Consider the following 22,677-nt stretch of genomic DNA (forward strand, 5'->3'; position numbering starts at 1 on the left):
ATGCTGGTATATGATAATACATGTGTTCTGCCACAATAAAGCAGTTTTTTTAAATTATGTTGTATTCATTTATTTATTTTCGCACCACTTTCCATTAAATCAATCATAAGAGAAAAGAACTGAAAGCGATTAATTAATTTAATAAACGTTATATTTAAGCTAATTATGAAATTCAAACAATTTATACGCGCGGTTACGTATATAAGAGTGCGCGCGCGCACATTAATTTTATCAATTAACTTTATACGTTTCATAATGAATGTAAATCATATCTCACTCGATTAAAATTATGCAACAAAAAACAAACAAGATTACGCATTAAAGGTTAGTTTTAATGTAACATTTACTTTTTTTTTTTATATCTATATTTCATATCTATAAAACATTTACTATAATACAGTATTTACAATTACAAAAGCGGATTTTATTTTATTCGAAAATTAATATCGTAAATATACGTCATTTTAATACGGTATAATTAAAAAAAAAAAAAAAAAAAAAAAAAAAAAAAAAAAAAAAAAAAAAAAAACTTTATATATCAATAATTTCTTTTGCATATGTATAAATATTCAGTAACATATGAGATATTATTAATATTAGATGTAAAATTATAAAATGATGAGTGTAATTGCATTAAAAGAGTCAGAATTACTTTTGCTGTATATTAACGCTTAATTGTAAGTTCGTACAAAGCCGTTAACATCAGTTTATATATCATTATGATTTTTTTCCACCCTACCGCTGTGAAATTGTCCTCTAAACACGCAATTGCAATGTACATTAATATCATGGTAACGGCCATTAAAATTTCAACGGAAAATAATCTATCATCCCATTACTTTTAAACGAGCAATTATAATTTTTTTTTTCGCTTAATGGCTGGAGGAAGAACAATTGACAAATAACTTTTTACGTAATTATTGTTTTGGCATACGAGTTTAATAAGTTTAAAAAATTCAACTTTGGAGTTAAATATGTAGGTGATTTGAAGTTTGATCGATGCGAGCTGAGCGCACAACTATCTATTGGTAAAGATTATAAAAGCAAATCTCTCAAATGGTCCTCCAACGGACCCGGAGAGATAACAACGAGGAGCAATCTATTATTAACTTCTAATCTAAAGTTATGGTAATGTTGATGAAAGAAGTGTTACGTTCGGTCATTTTCCTCGCAAAAAGTTCTGCTATTTAAATGTCGCTTGGCTTGCCGTGGATTATTTATCTGTTGATAATAAGCATAGGTAGGTGGGTGGTTGGTTGGAACTCGCTTCAAAGACTCATGTAATAACTTTGCTGTATAAGCGACCGTGAGTCCAGTTCGCTTGCTTACAAACCCTAATTTCAAACGTGCCGCCCAGGTGAGAGCGTGAGGAAGGAAGGAGGATCGCGCGCGCAATGTGACAACGTCGCCTCGCCCTGAGCGTCGATCGATCGATAGTCGCCGACAATGCTGGGACGAAGGCAGCCGAATTGTACCGGGAAGCAGCGAAGAGTCGGGATCTGTCGTAACGGCACTGAGTGGGACGAGGTGGGGTACACCCGCGGTCCCGTCCATATGGCAACGTCGCACGGCGAGAGAGGTCAGGCCTGGAGCGCTACCACGGGCTCGCCTCGGCCAATGGGAGCGTGGCTTTAACAGGACGAAGCACCGAGTCCGTTCGTGCCCACGTCGCCATTGGTCGGTGCGGCAGCGGGTGTCGCTAGGTGGAGCCACCGTCGAATTGGACGGTGGGTTTCGTGTTGGTCGGCACGGCGGCGGACCGGCGACGTTCATTGCGGCCGCGGACTATCGAACGGGTGCTCGCCGAGGCGATTCTTTGGCTCGCTGCGGGCGGGGCCTTTGGCGTGGACGAAGGAGGCAACGTCGCTCGGCGAAGCTGGCGCTCAGCGGGCCAAAATGTCGTCCCTCGACTACCTCGATCTTTGTAGGCTGTGTCTGGTTAAAGACCGTGTCTCGGTGCCCATATTTGAGGATGAGGGCGACGTGCGCCAGATATTTCTCAAGATCACCGCCTGCCTGCCGGTCAAGGTAAGCCTCTCTCGGCTCTATGTGCACCCGACCGCTTTTCCGCCATCTTTGTCGCCGCGGCCAAAGCTTCTCTCTTCTCCGAGGCGAATAATGTCTGACAATAATGCCGTCGATGAGCCGTGACATCGCATTCGAGACGCGCGTCCTTTTTCGTCCCGTCTCTTATCACTCTTTCTTCCTCACTCACTCACTCTCTCTCTCTCTCTCTCTCTCTCTCTCTCTCTATCTATCTCGTTCTTTCTTCGTACTCTTTCACATAAAGAAGGATGATATTCGCGTGGAAGTAGGAGCCATGACCTTGACATTTACTAGCTGGTGCCAGTCGGTCGATCTACCCTGGCGGTTTTATAGCTCCTCCCCCCTTCGCGCCCTAGCCACTCGCTCGTTCAGTAGCACGTTCCCTCCCCTCCCACTCTTCGCCATCCCTCGCCCGTCCCCGTGACTTCGTCAACGATGCTGCCGCCGCTGCCGCTTGCTACTACTGCTGCTGTACCGATTACTTTACCATCTGCGGGGGAGAGGTGATTTTTACAATTGAGCGGACGTCAGAAGCACTCCTACGCGATTGTACATGCGGCGCCCACTCGTACTTTCTCGGGAGGAAGTATTTTACCTCCGCTCCTTCGATTACTAAGAATGTCACGCATAAAAGCAACAAATCACTCTATAAAACGTGCCTATGGACTGCTCGTGCCCGCCACCTCCCTCGCGCACTCCCCCCCCCCTCCCGTCCAACGAACCACAGTCCCACCAGTCCAACCTTGTATTTTACGCGGCGTTTCGTTTCGGACCTTATCTTCGCCATTGCTCGGCGCATCTGCCGTCCTCGTCGCACGATAAAGAGTGGGAGGATGACCGAACAACCGAACCTTCGGCTTTTCCTCTACCTTTCCCTTCTCTCGTGTTTCCCTTTGTCCTGCTCGAAACACGAGATCCTTGAATTACACTTCTTTATTTACCTTTCTTTTTAATTAAAAGTTTTATACCTCGCGTGTACCCGTCAACTTCCACAGAGCTATGAATTACATTTTCGAGAGCCTGGAGATTCGTGTAATGCACAAATCGACATCGCACGCAGCAATAATAACCCTTTAAAGTCTTAAATACTTTAAATTAAATATCCTCTGGGTCTTTTAACACTAAAGCTCGAATGTGCGTGAGCATGGGCATGCGTTACACGTATCTCTTACATTATTTATGAGAATACATTTTTTTTTTTAATTTCAGGTCAATATTTACTTTTTGCTCGATGAAGCACAGGTCTCGACGGAATATAAAACCCCAATCGATAAAGATAGTGTAATCGTTCGTGTTATTGTTTTGCGAGTCTGGTTTTGCATTAGCGACGCGCTTAATGTCGAGAGACGACGACGTTGAGTTTTGTCTGGCTTCGTGAGCCTGTTGTTGCGTTGCGAGGAGCTTCTCAACAATCTCATCGCAAAAATGAAGCCGGCAGCGCAACACGTGTTGCCTATTTATTATCCAATAGTCCCTTTCAAAATATGGCGAAAAAAATCAATGCACATACGTACAGGCCTACATACATCGACGTTACACGCGCGAACGCACACCACACACATATATATATATATATATATATATATATATGTGTGTGTGTGTGTGTGTGTGTGTGTGTGTGCGTGCGTGCATAGTACGTGCGTGCATGTATGTATGCATGCATATTGCATTTATGTGCCTTGGTTTTATTGGCAGGGCAGCTTTCCTCTTCCCTCGAGTCCGAATCGATCCATGCCTTCTCTCTTTCTCTCGTTCCCTCTCACTCGCCCGTGTATGCATAAGCCCGCTTCTCTTTCTACTCCAATCGCCTGTAATCTCCATCGGCTTTCTTCTCTTTTTCACTGGCCATCTATCTACCTTGTCTGGCTTTTATGTCAGTACGCAATGCTTTTATTTTATTTTTTTTTTTGAGTGCACACATGTGTGGCATCGGTAGTGTCGGTGGCATCGGCGACACTCAAACCTGAAAGACTCGAAAGACTTGAGTCGACTTGTCTCGTCAGTCGCCGCTGCCGCCGCCGCCGCCGCCGCCGCCGCCGCCGCCGCGAAGACCACTATCACCACTACCACCATTTTGCGTTACGGGTTTACTTGCCGCTTCTTTCAGTCCATCTGCGGCTCGCCGAATTCGTGTTATGTATTAAAGGAAAAAGCCTCCTTAAATATGACAATATTTTCATTAAATTTATAAAAAAATTTTATTCCCAATGTGACAAAGATGTTTTTCAACATACCTTCAAATATTATCAGTCACCAGTTCGAAACATTTTTTAAGAAACGCCAATGTAGATTCATTATTATCTAAATATTTATTGTTTTAAGTATATTAATATACTTATCCTTTGGAAACCATAAGAATAACTGCAAAATGAGAAATAATTGAAATTCTATTTTTAATAAAAAAAGTTGTTGGTTTGTCACCGTTGTAAATTCATGTATAATATTGCTTTTATTACCTGTATTATGCATTGTTCACCTTAAGAAATAATTCATGTCAAATTTGTTATAAAAGTTAATAGGTTTTATGTATTATTTAATAAAATTATTATTACTTAATTTATTATTAATAGATATAATAGTATACATGTCAATAAAGTGTATTGATAGTAACTTCTTTATATTCGTAAAGTGCTAAAATTGTCGGATAATACATGTATTTGAAAAATATGCCTTTTCCATTTCGTTTATAAAACTTAAATATACTTTATATTTCATTGATATCACGTTTGATAAATAATACAAAAAACAGCAACTCATTTATGTTATTCGGTGTATAAAAAGGATGATATATTAGTACACATACATACATATACATATTTATTTATTTATTTATGTAACAAATTATATTTTATATTGCAGGTTTCACGTGAAGACAAACTGCCTAAGAAGATATGCGATGATTGTGTGTATAAAGTAGAATTATTTTATCAGTTTTGGAATACAACGGCAAATGCTGAGAAACAACTATTGCAATGGCTCGGTGAGGTTGGTGGCCTGGAGGATAACCAGAGTTATGTAACAGAAGTCCTCGACTCAGTAAGTAAACTATTATCTAATAACAATTATTACTTTAATTATCGAAATACAATTTTTGAAATAATAATATTAATATAATATTATTTAATAAATAACAAATAATAAATGTAAATAAGGAATCACTTTTGTATTGTATTTTCTGTAACAGAGGTTTCTTTTCTTTTTACAGAATGTGATGAAACAGGAGAGGAATAGTGATAATAGGTTAGATGGTAGTGTAATGCAAGTAGGTGGGCATCAAAATAACATAGATATAGGCATAATTGACAATATGTCTCTTATAACATTGCCCACTGGAAATGAACAATTTACCACGGTTCCTATGGACACCACAAGTACTGTACAAACGGTTCAAGCAGTTCCAGGCTCAAGTACACAAACGAGTCATGATCAAATTGCTCAAAATCAAGCTACTGTACATTTAGTTGAAGAAGATGAAGAGAGCGAGGAAGATGATAACTCGGATGAGGGATGTGACAACGAAGAAGGTAGCCTTTAATATTTTACTTTTATTGCATTTATAAATGATAATAATTTTATTATTTTGTTTATCAATGTTATAATTTTAATACTGAAGTTTAAATACTATAATAAAGTGTCCATAAATATGCTTAATTGACTCACAAAGACAAGTTGCATTAAATATTCAACTAAATAATTAATGGACTGTCTTAGTATAAAATAATGTTCATAGGAATAAGACCGTGTAATTTCAGTCATGTATGCATCAAAATAAATGGAAAACAAATTATTTAACTTCAAATTTGAATGTTAAAGGCCTAGCAGTTAAAGAAGAAACTGAAGAAGATCAAAGTGATCGACCCTTGGAGCCAACAACATTTGTAAACGTAGCAATACCTTGTGATGAAGCTGGCCCATCGGGACTTCAACAGCAAAAAATTTCAGAAATTTCTGAAATATCAATGCCTCAAAGCGCAGATGGTGATCCTAAAACTGGGTAAGTTCCTGACTTATATATACATTGAAAGCAGTCAAAGATGCAGTGTTGTGGTGTACACAAACATTTTGAATAATTAATTTGTTCTATTTTTTTAATGGATTTATTGCTAATGGGCCTCTATTAAAATTCAAAGTAGTAAACATAACTTTTAAATCTATAATTGAGAAATAATTTTTGTACTGAATAAAAATTCAATAGCCCACATTTTGAATAGGATCTGCATATAAGCATTTATTAGATTGGAAAAGTCGGAATTTTTTTAATTGAATTTTTTTTTTTTTTTTTTTTTTTTATTTTAAATATCTTGAAAAATTATCTCAATAGAATAGAGTTAGTCACCAATCAGTTTTCTGGTAAGGTGCAAATTTGCACAAGGTAAGTGCACACACTTAAATCCACAACCATCTTTGACTATGAGTATTCAGTAATTTGAGTATATGTAATTTCACAATGTGCATGATTAATATTTGTTAAAAAGATTTTAATCAGCTAGTATTATTCAAAAACGACATTTGAACAAATTACTGTATACTTAGTTATTATTTATGTGTACACATAAAGCATGTACCTGGTACACCTTTCAATGAATTAGAAAACTTATTGCATTTTATTCAATGACTTCAATAAATAAATACGAAAGTAACATTTTTCAAGGAAATGTGTACCGCATTAGATATTACATGTTTAATTGAACAGAGTGGTTTTCTATTCTTCGGTTTTATTTTAACGTTTATCGCAATGATATTTGTATTATTTTGAAAAAAATTTAAAATCTCTCTGTTCAAAATACAAATAATGTTTACATGTTGTCGATATAACATTCCCACGCTTACGTAAAGGCACTAATGCCGCACTTGATCAACATTGATCAAAAGACATCACTGACGATCGATAGGCTTATAAAATCGTATATACTACTACATAAGTTTTGCTACGCGCTGCGTTATAACGAATTTAATGTCGGTATTACGACCATATACTGGTAAAAATGCCAAACACTATATTTTACAAGTTCTAAACGAGTAAAAATAAAAGTACTCGATTAACACATCGATGGTTGTTCTCTGACGTCAGGACTATTTTACTAAAAAATACATTATTTAATTTAACAAGTTAATTTATATAAATCATATTTACATATAGTGTGTACGTACGTGTGCATTTGTGTCTATATATGTGTGTGTGTGTGTGTGCGTGCGTGCGCGCGCGTGTGGGTATGTATGCGTATATAGACACTGCTCATTCATATACATATTATGTATTTTTATGTATTTATATATTATATATATAGACTTGAAACAATGAAATCAAGCAAATCCTTCGCGTAAATCATGGCGTAATTTTGTTAACTTTGCTACAACTTGCAAAGAAAAAAGTGTGTATTTGAAAAGAAATTAAAAAATTAAATGAAGAGAAAAATGCAGCTGCAGATGAAGATTATGCTGTCAAGAAGCTGTGGTCTCTGGTCCAACTCTACATAATTAAAAGGCGAGTATCTCCTCTTTTATGTAGCTGTAAGATGTATTCAAACATATAAACGTATTTACAAACTTTCACTATATTACAATAATATATCATTTATTATTTTACCATGATTTATTATTCAAATTACTTATTGATTATTGCAATTGCAATGCTTTGAATTGTGATGACTTCAAGTGAGTTGCTTGTACGTCTGTTTTTCACATTCAATGCAATGATCTCCCATGACTAAATAAATTTGTGTCTCAAACACCACTTTCACAATTTCCCATATATTATGTATGAAATGGCTTATGGTTTGCCTTTACAACTAAAGCCGTGTGGCTCTTATGGAAAGTAATATTTTCTAGGCCGTTTCCATTTTTTTTTTTATTTTTCTGTCTTCAAGAAAAAGCAAATTTCGTTTTTAAATCGATGATGAAATTGTTACGAGATTTGAACCATATCGTTCAGGGTTTTATCTTTTAAGCGTACGTGTATTCGAACAAAACGATGATTTCCGTGATATATTCTATGCTCGTCTTGTTTCAATTTTTAATTTTGTATAATTTGTACAGAAAGTTGGACAAGAGTTTTCGAGTATAAATAGGTTATTAAAACGTTTTCAGCATTTCAATTATATTTGATTGTAATGTTAAAACATTGCGTTTAGTCAAATAAATTGATAGCGAAATACAGTTTACGATTTGAAATGAATTTTGTCGATCGAAGTGTGCAATATGCAATCGCGAGTGTAGTGTGAATATATTATTGTAAATTGAAGATATGATTTGAGAGTCAACACCCAAAGCTGATAGTGTTCATCGCTTTCATCATCATTGGGCAAGATGATGTTACATCGTATACAAAAGTTTAAGGTGAGGCATTTTTATTTAAAAATTTGTACTAACAAAATATATGTATCCAATTTCCTCTACTCCTTCCAAAAAAAGAAAGTTATTTATTAAATTTTAAGTCGTCATATTATCATATATATCTATATATATATCTATATATTTATATATATATATATATATATATATATATATATATAAAATTTCTTTTTGGTGCAGAAAAAGAATAAAACAGGTAAATAAAATCTTCACGAAATTAAAAAATGAAATACACATTATTTAATAAATAAATTTTGTGACTGACCATGACGAATAATATCTCTCTAAGCTTGATAATCGGCTTGTTCGTAATAAACATTTATCTCAAATTATATTAGAAGGAAAACAATATTTTTGACTGTTATAAATAATATTAAGCAATGCCAAAGCACTTTGCACTTCGCAGAACACACAAGCAATGCTGTTTGTATATCGTACATGTATAATGTGATTTTGTGAGGTACAATTGAACTAATGGAATTGAAAAAATGTAATCACTCATTTTTTTATTTCTAAGTTTATTTAGAGGAGTTTTCGCGTCTTATTGAAACTCTGTTATCACACGAATCTGCCTGTTTTATGTATTTTGTCTCTGCCTCATTGTTCTTCATTGTTTGTTTCAAAGTTTACAAAGCTTTGTAAAAAGTCCAACAAATCTTCTTAATGCATGACAGTGGTAAGCTCTATTGGTACAAATTATTCACATTGTTAAAAATTTATGCTTAACAATCACATCGACTTTTGTTTTGTGCCTTAAAATATTTATTTAACATGATGTTGTTAGTAATATTATTATTTTCTATTTAAAAAATATTTCAAATTCTACCAAATTCTTACTTTCGCTTAGTTTGTTTTTACTATTGCAGTTAAAGTTGCGTATTCTTGAAATGTGAAAAAAATTTCAAGAATACTTTTCACACTGAGAAAATAAGATTTTTTTACAAAATGGATTATAATATGAAACAAATTTTTTTTTTTTGCATATTTATAAATAAATGTGTGTGTGTGTGTGTGTGTGTGTGGGTGTGGGTGCGGGTGTGTGCGTGTAATTATATTTTTATAATGAACTGTGCGTATAAACAAGCAACTGTATACCAATACGCTGTAGAATGAGTATTTAAAATTGAAATATTTCTTATAATTATTGACGGTAAAAAAACAATGTTTTATTTACGTTGAAATTATAAAGTAGAGAAATTTAATCATAATCGTATAACGGATAAATATTACATTTAACAGATTCAGTTACCAATAATGAATACTTGTGCACATTTTAATCGAATTTATTACAGATAAACGCGAATGCTGTGCAATTCGAAGATGTATTTAACAATTTGTAGATTTTATTTTTTTTGTTGCCATAGCTATTGATTAAGAAAAAAAGTATTTATAGAAATTAGAAGAAAGCACGTAATCTAAAAAATATAGTAATAACATATTTTAACAAGTTTATGCTACATTTATATACTGGTGAAATTAATATTTTTTCTCTTCTTTTCAATAAAGCGAATAATCTATGCAATATAAATGAGAATTTATTGATTTTAACAATGCAGACAATAAGTTCCGAGAACATATAGTAGAAGAGTATCTCATTAAATGTACAGCCGATGTTGTATTCTATATATTTACCGTATTCCATTTTTGAAACACTAAATCTACGTTCAGTACTATTCAGTACTAAGCTTGAACAATACTTGCTACATAATTTATAATAAAAAAATAATAGTAATATATTTATATTATAAAATATAATTTTGCTAATATTTTCACTTAATAAATGAGTAACGATTAATCTAACTAGAAATAAGTTTAAATATACTAATTTTGTAATCATTATACAATAATTAATATATAAAATATTCGCATCAATGTACAACTATAAGGCTTAGAAGAGGGGAGGAGGGAATTTTAAGTCTAATTTTCTCAGTGCTGAAAACAATAGCTACCAACGACCGCTGCACTATAACTGTTTGCACTCAGAGGACTGTTAAGTTATATTCCATATATATTATATGAGCCATTTTATTAATTTGCTACCAGTATAAAATAATTGCTTATATTTAACGAAATGTAAAAACATTTAATTTATTTTAGTAACAGTTATGGCACCGATTTTATTCAGATTTTATTATATGCCTAATTAGTAATTCAAAAGTTTACGTAAAAGTGATCGGTTTCCTGTCTTTCGATGGCCTCTAATATACACTTGTAAAGACATACAATTTCAAGTAATTATTTTACATTTATAGCTAAAATTCATCATTAAAAGTGCATACCGACTTAAATAATATTGATAATACTAATTAACCGTATTTTAAAAAAGCATCAGTAATAATAATATTTTTAGAATAGTAAAAGCAAAAAATTATGCTGTTATATTAAAAAATATATATAAAATTTCAATTGCATTGGAAAACATTTTGCAGGAATTTGAACCTATTATTAATGATAAATAATCGTAAAGAAGAATTAAGAATACTAGACTGTAGAGCTAAACTAATCGTTTGCAAAATTGCATTTCTTAAAACTACCGTTACTGATATTAAATGGCTTAATTTTACTTGTGCTAAATAAAAAATATACATCTAGATCAATTATTTCGGATTACAAATAGAATTGAATTGAAGTTTACTAGAATAGAATTGAATAAATGCAATTCCATAACATAGATTGACAAATCATTGGTAAAATATAGTAAAATAAATTATTCGAATAAATATTGCACTATCACAAGTAATTCTTTCGTTGCATCATTATAAAGTAAAAATAATGAATTATTAAAATGATTTTTTTTTTTAGTTAACAACAGTGCCTAATTGGTTTAAAAAGTTTTTGACTAATGAATTATGTTTATGTATGAAGTTATGTAATATAAATATTAGAATTTAAAGATATTGAAGTTTCAAATTGATCAGTTTGTTTTCAATTTAGAGCAAGTGATAGATATCGAAGTACTGTGTACATTTATTATTATTATTTTTTTATACAATTATTCTTACGTTATAATTAGAATGTTTTTGTTTTCTTCGATCATTCAAATGGAAAATGTTGAAATTTTTTATTATAAAGAAACTAGGCATTTCTTATTGCTAAAAATAATTTTTATAATTTTCATAAGTAATTGAAAACGTCTACTGCTGCATACATTTATAAAAATGCTTCTGTTGAAATATTTAAAACTTGAATAGTAGGTAGTTTAAAACTTGTCATTATTAATTTCGTTAATACTATATTGAGAAAATCTATAATATTCATTTTTAGGATTTAATCTTAATATTAACATTTGAAATAATTGATTTAAAAGATCGCACTTTCCCTTAAAACGGTAGAATTATAGGATCGTAATTAGTTGAGAAGGTATATTAACAAATATTTTGCTAAATGCGAGTTATTGCTAAATTCTTTTGAAATTTTCTTTGATTTAACAAACGAGAGTATAAAATATACATTAATTATGAATGCAATCAATTGTAATAAAAAAATCGATGATTAATTTTTCAAATGTCCTTCTAATTATAAATCAATAATACATCTTAGATATTTATGAGGCCATCGACTGAAAGCCGTGATAATCTCTCTTATATAATGAGCTATTAAAAATAAAGGAAATTACCTAGTAATGCATAGTCTTAAAACATAAAATACTCTGAGTGCATTTACACATTTACACACTGTCTGGGCTCTTGAAATCCCCGTTAGATTTCGTGGCGTCGTCAATGTTTTTGGGATGATTTTATCGCTTTGCAGAGACGAGACGTTCGGTGGCCTCTCTGGCATGCTTCGTCAGATACTGTCCCCGACATCCGAAAACGACGAACTCAACTTCCCCGGAGCCGGCGGCAGTGGTGGTGGTGGCGGCGGCGGCGGCGGCGGCGGCGGCGGCGGCGGCGGCGGCGGCGGCTGCTGCAACATTCTTCAGCAGCAGTCGCCATTTCTTTTCAATTCTCATGCGTCCGTACTATCGTCGAGCCTACAAATGCCGCCCTCGACATCGCTTAGTCAGCATCACTTGATCTCGATGCAAGAGCAGCAACAACGACAACAGCATCAGGTCGCCTACCACGAGCACGTGCAAATATTGACGGAAACGCATTTGTGCCCCAACTGTGGCGTTAAGCTCACTTACCACATCAAGATGAATAATCCGCATCGCGAGCAGGTCGATCAGATGCTAGACGTCGGTGAAACGCAATTGATGCGCTTTACGTGCCACGTGTGCTCCAGGACTTTTCTCGCGCAAAGTCACATGAAGCCACCTAATGAGCATCAATCACAACCGCCGCAGCAGCAACAGCAGCAACAACAACATCAACAACAACAACAACAACAACAACAACAACATCAAATTGCTCACATCTTGTCCAGGATGCAGACAGGCTCATCAAATCTCGTGAACGCATCGAATCCCAGTCAGACGCATTACCAAGCGACGAGTGGCACTGGGGGACCGATTCACCAGACCGTGTCTACTAGCCAAGACAAGAACTTCTCCTGCGAACGCTGCCAGGCGAGTTTCCGCTACCGGACGCTCCTCGAGAAGCACCGGAAGATGCACGAAACGGTCGCTGGTCAGGATAAGCCCTACTCCTGCTCGCGCTGTCACATGAGATTCGAGACGCGGAATTTGTACAATCATCACGCGAAGACGCATAAACCACTGGTCGGGCAGCCCGAGAGGTCCGGTAACACCAACGCCACTGTCTCTGGTGCCACCATACCGATTGGAAAAGACAGCACCGGCAGCGTCCTCTACGGCAAGACTAACAACGCCTCGTATGCCTGCGAGACCTGCGCCAAGGAGTTCCCCACCGCCGAGTCGCTCGCTTCGCATAAGGCGGTACACCGCTCCAGGCCGCTCATTTGCGACGTTTGTGGCAAGGGCTTCACGCATCGCAAGTATTACGTCGTTCACCAGAGAATACACACTGGCGAGCGGCCCTACCTATGCGCCATGTGTGGAAAATCATTTACCCAGGCATCGACCCTCACGGTTCATCGGCGCTACCACACGGGTGAGAGGCCCTACACTTGCACACTTTGCGGCAAGGGCTTTGTCACTCGTACCATCATGCTCAATCACATGAAGAAGCATTAAGAAGTATTAACGAGGCTCCGTTTGGCGAAGGTTTACACTTTCTAGTGTCATTTAGGATTATGTTTTTCTTGGGAGTTTGTTCGATGCTAGTAGTCTGATTAGGATTAGGTTTGCAGCTGATAAGCAATTAACATTGTTGGGTAATTTATAATTTTCTTAATTCAAACACTGCTGCTTAGATTTTTAGTTTCTCAAAACATCGCTCGGAAATGGAAAGTTTATATTCATTATCATTATTATTATTATTATTATTATTATTATTAAAATCAAATTTTTATTTATTGAACGTTGTGAATATATTTGACACTTTTGCATTATTTTGAGGAAGACAGTGGCGTGATATCTTATCTATACTGTGACAATACAAAGTTATACGAAAATTTAAACTGTAGAAGCCAAATTTAACTAATGAAGGTACAAAACAAAAACAAAATAGCTTTAGATATTTCTAAGTGTCAAATTGGATACTCGGATTTTTAATGTAGGAAGGTATCGTCGAATACAGTCACTGTGATATATCGTTTCTACGTATACGAATACAATATGAGGTAATCAAATTGGACGTAAGAACGTAAATATTGTTAACAAAAATTCTAAAGTGAAAGCAGTATATAGTTTTATGTAGAAATATAATGATTGTCGAGAGAAAATTTTAAATACAAAAAATAATTACTATGCTCGGTAAAATCCTTTCAGGATTTATCAGGGAATTCTGCGGTGCCTTTAATCAAATTACTAAAAGTGATATGCAGTACTCAATTCTGTACTCACAATTAATCGAAAAGTGCCATCTATACCCATCTTGGGATAATAATGCAAATATTGATAATAAATATTAGGCAGCAATTCAATTTCTAGGTGTGAATTTTAATTTAATTAAAACTATGAAATAATTTACTTGTAGTGGGTAGTGTCAACTAATAGAATTAAAATATGACCTAGTTATATAAAATTGCTGAAATAAAATTAAATTAATGAATTATCTATATATATATATATATATATATATATATATATATATATACACACATACATACATATGAGAATAGATGTTAAGATCAAATACGCTTAAACGTTTTTTCGTAAGGTAATTTAAAAAATATTAATGGTTACTTAAGAATCTAATCACAAAATAATATTACAATAGAAATTGTGTTTTAGTCATTTAAATAATTTATTATACAAGTTATTGTCGCTTCTTTGATTTTATATATTTAAGAAATTTTAAAACAATTTTATACTGTAATATAATTATGATGAGTATAAAATATAAATTTATATTGTAGTTGTAATTTTTTTTTTATATTTTACGGTATTGAAAATTATTATATTGCTATTTAATTTCAAAGTTTAAATTGTTGAAAAAATTATTCTTACATTCAGAAAGCAGAATATTGATTATGTAGTTGTACAAAATAATTTTTATTGTTTTTAATATTTAAGCTTAATTAGTCGATATAAATGCGATAAATAAATCTTAAATGTAATCAATTTAAGTGATTAGTAATAAAATTATCGAGCTTAGAGAGTTGATTCGAAAATTTGAATTTATCAATTCACAAAATCATAATTTATTTAGTTTTTTTTTTTTTATTTATTTAAAGCAACTTCTGACATGAAGAATAAATGAATATTTATAATTCATCAGGTAAGAGTTAATTTGTTGTAATCGATATGTAAAACGTGTTAAAATGATAATAAAAAATTGTAAAAATAATCTTCATACATTAATTTTCATCCTCAAGATATTTTTAATACATCTTTACGTTTATGTACTTTTCTCTACATTACATCAATCAAATTCACAATTCAAATTTTTTAATTTTAAAATTCATAATAATACTTTTCATTTCTTTTATGTATCTATTTTTACACAATTTTTCGTACATCTGGTGCAGAAATACATTACTTTGTTTCATATATTCATATTTATGTATCTTCAATAGTTTTACAAATTCAAAATGCAAAGATTTTATTATTTTTTTTTTCCAACAACTATTCAACATGTGCAGTATCTTACTTCTGTATCATCTTATAACCATAAACTGTGGGTATATATGCAGGTAGGTATTTTCATATATTAAAAAAAAAAATTATAATTTATTTATGAAGTTAGATATATTTCAAATATATTGCCCATTTCGCTTCTAAAGTTTGATATATTTCCAATTTATTTCGATTTATTGCCCACAATTTTAAGTTGTACGTAATTTTCTTCAGTAATAAAAATAATTTGTTTTATTATTATTTAACAATATTGTTCTCTTTAAACATTTAAAAAATATTTTAAAATGAATATGGAAATTATATTTTAATAAACTTTCGATCCTTATGAAACTATTTGTTGTAAAAGAATTGCATATATATAATTTAGTAAAATTCCAAATTTGTATTTGAGAATATTGACATCAAGCAGTATTCTCATAATTCAACATTAATACAAAATTATACTAAAGTTCTTCGAATAAACTTTATATTATCATACAAATTTGTCAACTTAAATGAATTGTAGTAACAGAGAATTAGTTTATTTAAATGTGAACGTATTGAAACTTTGCAAAAAGAAAAAAATACTTATGTTAAATTTAAAGTATGATTGCTAAAATTTAATATCCAATGATTATCATTTAAAGTCCGTCGATAGCTTTTTTATTATTGAAAAATATTTTTTAAAAAATTCTCACTCTCCATTAAGAAAATTCGTAATAAATAAAGCATTGTTTAAAAGTAATTTTATTCTTGATCATCGATATCCTTAATATGATGCTTGATTACTTTGAATTTATATTTTTCGTATAAACACATAGCCAATATCTTATTATATTTCTAGAAATAATAATGCGTTAAGGAATCTGATTATGTACTATAATACTGTCTATACTCGATGTAGCTGACGTCAGAATTTTTATGAAATAAGAACAAATTTAAAGACGATAAAAATAATTTGTAATACCAAATAACAGTTGTAACGGCGGACATTAGAGAAATATTGAGTGAATTTATTATTAAATAAAAAGTATTGACATGCTCGCGTATAATTTAAGAACTATTCAATATAGCCAACGATGATCGATTGTTAATACGTAAACCAATAAATAAACTTAAATGTAGCGAGCCAATGACTGGATACGTTTAATTCATATAAAAAAAATCGAATGCCTAACATTCACCAGTTACCATTCGTTAATTAATTACATAATGAAATGTCACGTTAAATTAATAACGTCAGTTTCGAAACGCGTGAATGAATCATTAATCTCGATTCAACAAATTACCTATATTTAATGACGTAACGGGGTCGGAAAAGTTCTTAACTCCGGTGCGCCAACTCCGAAAGACGTCGATTGTACTGCAGTGCCACGGCACTGCCCGTACTCGTGAGCGTAGCGTCCGACGACAAAACCGAAACCGAATAAGTCTCGCTTGACACGCACGTGGGAACGATCGATCCGAGGAAAAAGCAAACAAATTCAGCGGCGATAAAAACCTCACCACGACTTATCGTAGCACGTGTCTTTCTTTCCAGATACTTCGTGGCTAAGCTCGCGATGCTGCCGACGCAAGACGGCGAAACGGACCCACAAGCCGAGCTCAAGGTCTTCAGTGCGGAGGACGAAGCCTCGCTCCTCATTGCCGCGCAGAGCCTGAACGAGAAACCGAACAACGGGCTCGTGGTCGTCTCGCCCGAGGGCATGTTCCAGTGCGCGCTCTGCGGCGAGGTTTTCGTCGAGGAGACCGGCCTCGAGCTGCACCACCAGCAGCATCATCAGCCGCACCATCCGCACCAGCAGCATCACCACGAGGAGCAGCTGATCGCCGAGGAGAGCTCGATCATACTGTACGCGTGCGAGCACTGCAGCCAAACGTTCGACAACGAGACCGCCTCCCTCAAGCACCAGCAGAATCATCACCTCGCCAACGGCGTCGTGGTCGGCGACCGCCTCTATACCTGCGAGATCTGCGGCTATGCGAGCGCTCACCGCCAAAACCTCGCCAGTCACCAGCGTCGCCACAATCTCGAGTACAAATACCAATGCGAGAGTTGCGGTACCGGCTTTTACGCGCGTAACAGCTACCAAGAGCACCAGGTAGTTCACTCGCGCGAGAAGCCCTTCCAGTGCGAGATCTGCCAGGCGACCTTCCGCTACAGGCAGGGTCTGCGTCTGCACGCCAAGCTACACCAGCCGGATTACGTGCCACCGCAGAAGAAACACTGCTGCGAGGTCTGCAATAAGCGTTTCTGCCGCAAGCAGGTTCTCCTCGTGCACATGAGAACCCACGGGAACGTGGCACCGCAGAACGAGTACGTCTGCCACGTGTGCGGCAAGTCGGTCTCGAGCAAAACCTACCTCACGGTCCACGTGCGCAAGCATACGGGCGAGAAGCCCCATGTCTGCGACCTCTGCGGCAAGGGCTTTATATCCCAGAACTACCTAAGCGTCCACCGTAGGACCCACACGGGCGAGCGGCCCCACAAGTGTACACACTGCGACAAGCGTTTCACCCAACGAACGACCCTTGTCGTTCACCTCAGGAGCCACACGGGCGACAGGCCTTATCCCTGCACATGTTGTCACAAGAGCTTTGCCTCCAAGACAATGCTCAACTCCCACCTCAAAACGCACGCCAAGCAGAACGCGAGGGCGCAGCAGGAGCAGCGCACGCAGCTGCATCTGCAGCAGCAGAATCTACTGCTGCCGCCCGAAGTCGACATGATTGACCAGCATCAGCAAGTGGTTATCGTGGAGCCTGACGCCAACACTATCGCCTTGATACCGAGTTAGGTCGCTTACGAATTCGCCCCTTCGGCGTTAGGTAGCGCAGCTGCAATTTCTGTGCAAGATAGCCTCGTGGTCCTGTGCGTGTATGTCTGTTTTGAAATTGATTTGAAAGTGACTGGATGGAGATTAGAGTTTGTGACGTTTTTATATGCGATATTCCGAAGTGACCTTTGCCACTTCGCATCTTTCGAACACGACTTCCATGGGCTCAAGACGTTGGTTATAAGCAATTTTATGCGTTAGCGCGTATGTTTATATAGAGATGATGCCTAAGTCAATTAAATCTATGGGTATAAGAGATTGTATGGGTACGTTAAGGAAAGAGAAGAAGAAAAAAAATGAAAGGATATTGACTTTTTATTTCAATATAAACTTATCATTATGCACTTCAATTTTATTTGAAGACTTTACATTTACAATACTTTAATAAAGTGCTTTAAGTATTTCATTAGTATACACACACGATCAGCTTTATTCGATCCATGAAAAGAAAAGATTTTCAGTTTCGTCTACTATACGTAATTTGACTGCTTATGAAATAAAAAAGAAAAAAAAAACAGTATACAAACTAAGAACTTTTATTGATCAATTAGTTCAGATATATTTATAAATTGCTTTGATGAATATAATTGATTTATTCAACGAAATTGTGCTTCAAAACGTTCAATGTAATTACAAGATTGACAAAAGTAATGCTTTATTATAAGTACTTCTTTTTTTTTTTTTTTTTTTTTTTTTTTGTGAGATTTATTTGTTGTTTTAAGAAAAATTTTAATACTTGAAATATTAATCTTACGATGAATTTTGATTTCTTGCAACTTGATTGAGTAATCATAGTTTCGCTACGTAAATACTTATCTACCCTTGTAATGCTTTGAAAATTTTCTTTTATTAATATCCCTTTTGTATTCTTTTTTGTGCACATCATTTATTACACTCGTTAAAAGCAGAGAGAAATGCACCTATATAAAAATAAACGCGTCTCTAATAAAAACTCAATTGCCAACTAATAATATGTACATTAAAGTCACCAATTAAGTGCACATGAAAAGTGTATTAAAGATAATTTCCAACTAATATTTAGTAAATTCAAATATTCATACATATTCATTTTTTCATGTTTCAAACATGTTCATTTTAAAAAAATCAATTTGTTTTAATTATTGATATGCGTATATATATCGCTTATTGAATATTAATTGAATATTCACTTTCATATTTTATCCTGCATGCTGCATTATGCATCTGATGCTTTATCAATACCATGTAAATATTTAAATATGAAATATTATTACAAAATCAAGTTAAAATAAATTGACTCCACATATCGATTTATTGATTTTATTTGTAAGTCATTTCTTAAAAGCAGCAAATAAATAAATCCCTGTAAAATACAGAAATTATATTTCGATTGTTAAAATACATTTATATTTTCAAATTATGAAGATATGTGATCAATGATTGTAGTATATGAATGCTGAAGATTTAAGGAATAAATAAGTATTGTTTCTAGTGTCGATCGAGTATTTGAAATAACAAAAGATATACAATTTGTATATTTATACTTAGAATAAATTTCATTCCTTGATTGTTGCTCAATGGTGCTCAAAAAGTGTATCGTTTATATTGGCAAAATTAATTATAGACAAAATAAATGATATGAAAATTTCAGAAGTTATCAAAATAATTTGTAGCAAATAAATATAAAAATCCATTATGATCTCGATTGATCGATAAACATTTATGTTGTATTAAGGTACATATATATCGATTATGTATGGGTGTAATAGTAACCATTTTGCAGCTGCGTTACTAAAGATAGATTTAAGCTTTTTAGATCTGGGCTTATAATCTCTTATGTATTTAAGTAAATGTGAACATTTTTCTGGTTGTGAATGGGTTATAGTTGAGTTTTATGAAGAAAAAAAAAATTGTTGAGCTTTCATTACGAAATTAATTTTGTAAATTTACTACTAGACTGATTTTTGCTTTTTTATACGCGTATTTTTTTACATGAACATATGTGTTAAAAAGTATAATTAGATATTAAATTAATTATATTAACTCTATTCTGTAACTCAAGTATTTTGTATATATATATATATATATATATATATAAGCAGGAAAAGTTTGGGTTCATTAAACAAATTTTCAATGAGAATCTTACGAATTTATGGGAAATTTTCTCGACAAGAGGAATTGTATTGTAATTACAGATCATAATTTTGCTTAAAATTTACTTTACACATCTCGAAATAATCTTACAACAGGATCTCGCGATTCAAGAATAATATTGACTTCGCCATAAGTGCAATGATGTCTATTTTTGACAATAAAATTACACTAAAGCAGTGAAATCGAGTCAAATTGAGGATAAAATGACATATGGGCATTGCAATCATTGTGAATGATGCACAGTTATCGCTCGTGATTTCATCGCCTAAATAAAATAATCTAGCTGTAGTAATTCGTTTGTATCTTTCAGAGTTTTAACGTTTGACACGAAAAGAAAAAGGTTATTTTACGGTTTCACGGAAATATCTATGTGTATATAATAAGGGAAAAGTAATTAATTGTTAGTAATCACATTTATACAACAGATAAATTATCTTTCGCCGAAAGCACTAAATGATTATATATATATATATATATATATATATATATATATATATACATACATTACTATGAAAATATTCGTTGAGAAAGACAAAATTGCGAGTCACGTTTTATTATTAAGTGAATTGCAAATTAATTTTTGATGTGTGAATAAAACAGTTGATTATTCTTCAAGTGCGTACTTGAATGATGGCGAGTGCATAAATGGGGGTCAGTGGAAATATACAGATGACCATTAATAATGCTGTGACAACTTAAAGAAGAAAAATATTCAAAATATTAATTAATTGAAAAATAGAAACTATGACTACAGATGTTCGAGATTACGTTACCTTTTTATACAAGAAACTCGTATAACATAAATAAGTTTTTATTTATCATAAGAATGCGCCCGAGCCTTTTCGAATAGACTCGTTAAAATAGCAAATTCTGTGAGTTAGTTTTAGGTGTATAGATATACTTTTTCAAACCGTCCGTATTGTTTGATACTAGTACATTTCTTTCAACTTTTCTTTGTGCAGTTAATGCTTTGATACTTCTTTCTTTCTTTCTTTTTTTATTGTGCATGTAACGTGCCCTTTAATACTTCGATTTATGGTGAATACTGCTGTAATTTAAAAAAAAATAATAATAACAACAATAAGAGTTTAAACTTTTTTGAAAGATAGTAAAATGGAAATATTATAATATTATAATAAGTTATGTAGATTCATTTATTATGTATAATTGTGTTTAGCAATGTAAAACATAATTCAGAACTTTATTTTCGAAAAATATTGAAATATCATAACAAGTGCAATTACATAGAAATTGTTAAAATTATTATCTAAATACAAATAGATTATCAACATTATGTACAGTTTAAATAAATTAATTTATTTAAAACTAAAGTATTTATTTAAAATTAAAAATAGAAATATCAATCATATAAGATTGAAAGACCAACATTTTTTTTATCGCTTTAAAATCAATAAATTTTTCAAAAAAAATACATAAATTATTTTTACATTTACTTCAGTAGTAAATCGTAAGTGAAATTTTTTTGTTTTTTGTTTTTTGTTTTTTGTTTGTTTTTTTTTTTTTTAAATTGTAGCGTGTTTTGCTCAGCGGAGAAAGGGCAACGATGGAGAAAATTACAATCTTGTGCCTTAGTTCCTAATACAAGGTTTTTGAAAATTATATAATTTCTATAAAACTTATGGGACAACAGTCATTGTACCGGTGCCTGAAGATACAGATTAACGTGTTTGACGATATATTTTGATAAAACCGCAATTGGCATTTATTGCAATTTTTCGAGAATTACGTATTAGTGTTCACTGCTTCGTACATATTCAACATAATATTTGGTTTCTGAAATTCACAATTAAATTCACAAGCAGTCAATTAGTAAAGTGAAATTCCATTACTTATCAAATAGGCGTAATTTTTGTTTTATTGTTTTATTGTTTTTTTTTCTTTTTTTTTTCTTTTTTTTTCTTTTTTTTTCTTTTTTTTTAAATTGAACAAAAAGTAATAGGTCCCGAAAATTGATAAATCCATTCGTTCGTACATCATATAGGATGAACATTTACTATGTTTATGTGCCTTCAATATTCAATATTAATCCATTGTATTATAAATGTTAAATGAAGAAAAAAAATCATTACTGCATATTCAATGAAATGAAATAATTAATTAGTGAATTATGTTAATCCGCCGTTGAAAAATAATTATATTTTTGTAATAGTATTTTAAACATTACAAAATATGAATTATTTAATCTGAAAAATGAATCTCATAATA

General features: G+C 33.1%; 2 protein-coding genes across 2 annotated transcripts in view; both read left to right on the forward strand.

Moving 5' to 3' along the window:
* The first annotated feature begins 1,704 nt into the window (after positions 1–1,704).
* The window catches only part of LOC105365624 (zinc finger protein 845), a 74,797-nt gene continuing 53,824 nt past the window's right edge, over positions 1,705–22,677 (forward strand). Inside the window, exons 1-4 of the mRNA XM_011503839.1 lie at positions 1,705–2,028; positions 4,906–5,082; positions 5,252–5,570; positions 5,860–6,040. Coding sequence (XP_011502141.1) covers positions 1,897–2,028; positions 4,906–5,082; positions 5,252–5,570; positions 5,860–6,040 — 809 coding nt within the window. The 5' untranslated portion in view covers positions 1,705–1,896. The remainder of the gene's footprint in view (positions 2,029–4,905; positions 5,083–5,251; positions 5,571–5,859; positions 6,041–22,677) is intronic.
* On the forward strand, positions 11,958–13,631 carry LOC105365599 (zinc finger protein 2-like). Its single transcript, XM_011503809.1, has 2 exons — positions 11,958–12,247; positions 12,290–13,631. The coding sequence occupies exons 1-2, from the start codon at positions 12,128–12,130 to the stop codon at positions 13,493–13,495; spliced, it is 1,326 nt and encodes a 441-aa protein (XP_011502111.1). The 5' UTR covers positions 11,958–12,127; the 3' UTR covers positions 13,496–13,631.

Source organism: Ceratosolen solmsi, unplaced genomic scaffold (genome assembly GCF_000503995.2).
Source record: "Ceratosolen solmsi marchali unplaced genomic scaffold, CerSol_1.0 scaffold48, whole genome shotgun sequence".
In the NCBI taxonomy this organism is placed as follows: Eukaryota; Metazoa; Arthropoda; class Insecta; order Hymenoptera; family Agaonidae; genus Ceratosolen; species Ceratosolen solmsi.

Coding starts and splice junctions, on each gene's coding strand:
- LOC105365599 (XM_011503809.1), top strand. CDS start 12,128: ATGATTTTATCGCTTTGCAGAGACGAGACGTTCGGTGGCCTCTCTGGC. Junction 12,248..12,289: donor CCGGAGCCGGCGGCAGTGGT/GGTGGTGGCGGC, acceptor GGCGGCGGCGGC/GGCGGCGGCGGCTGCTGCAA.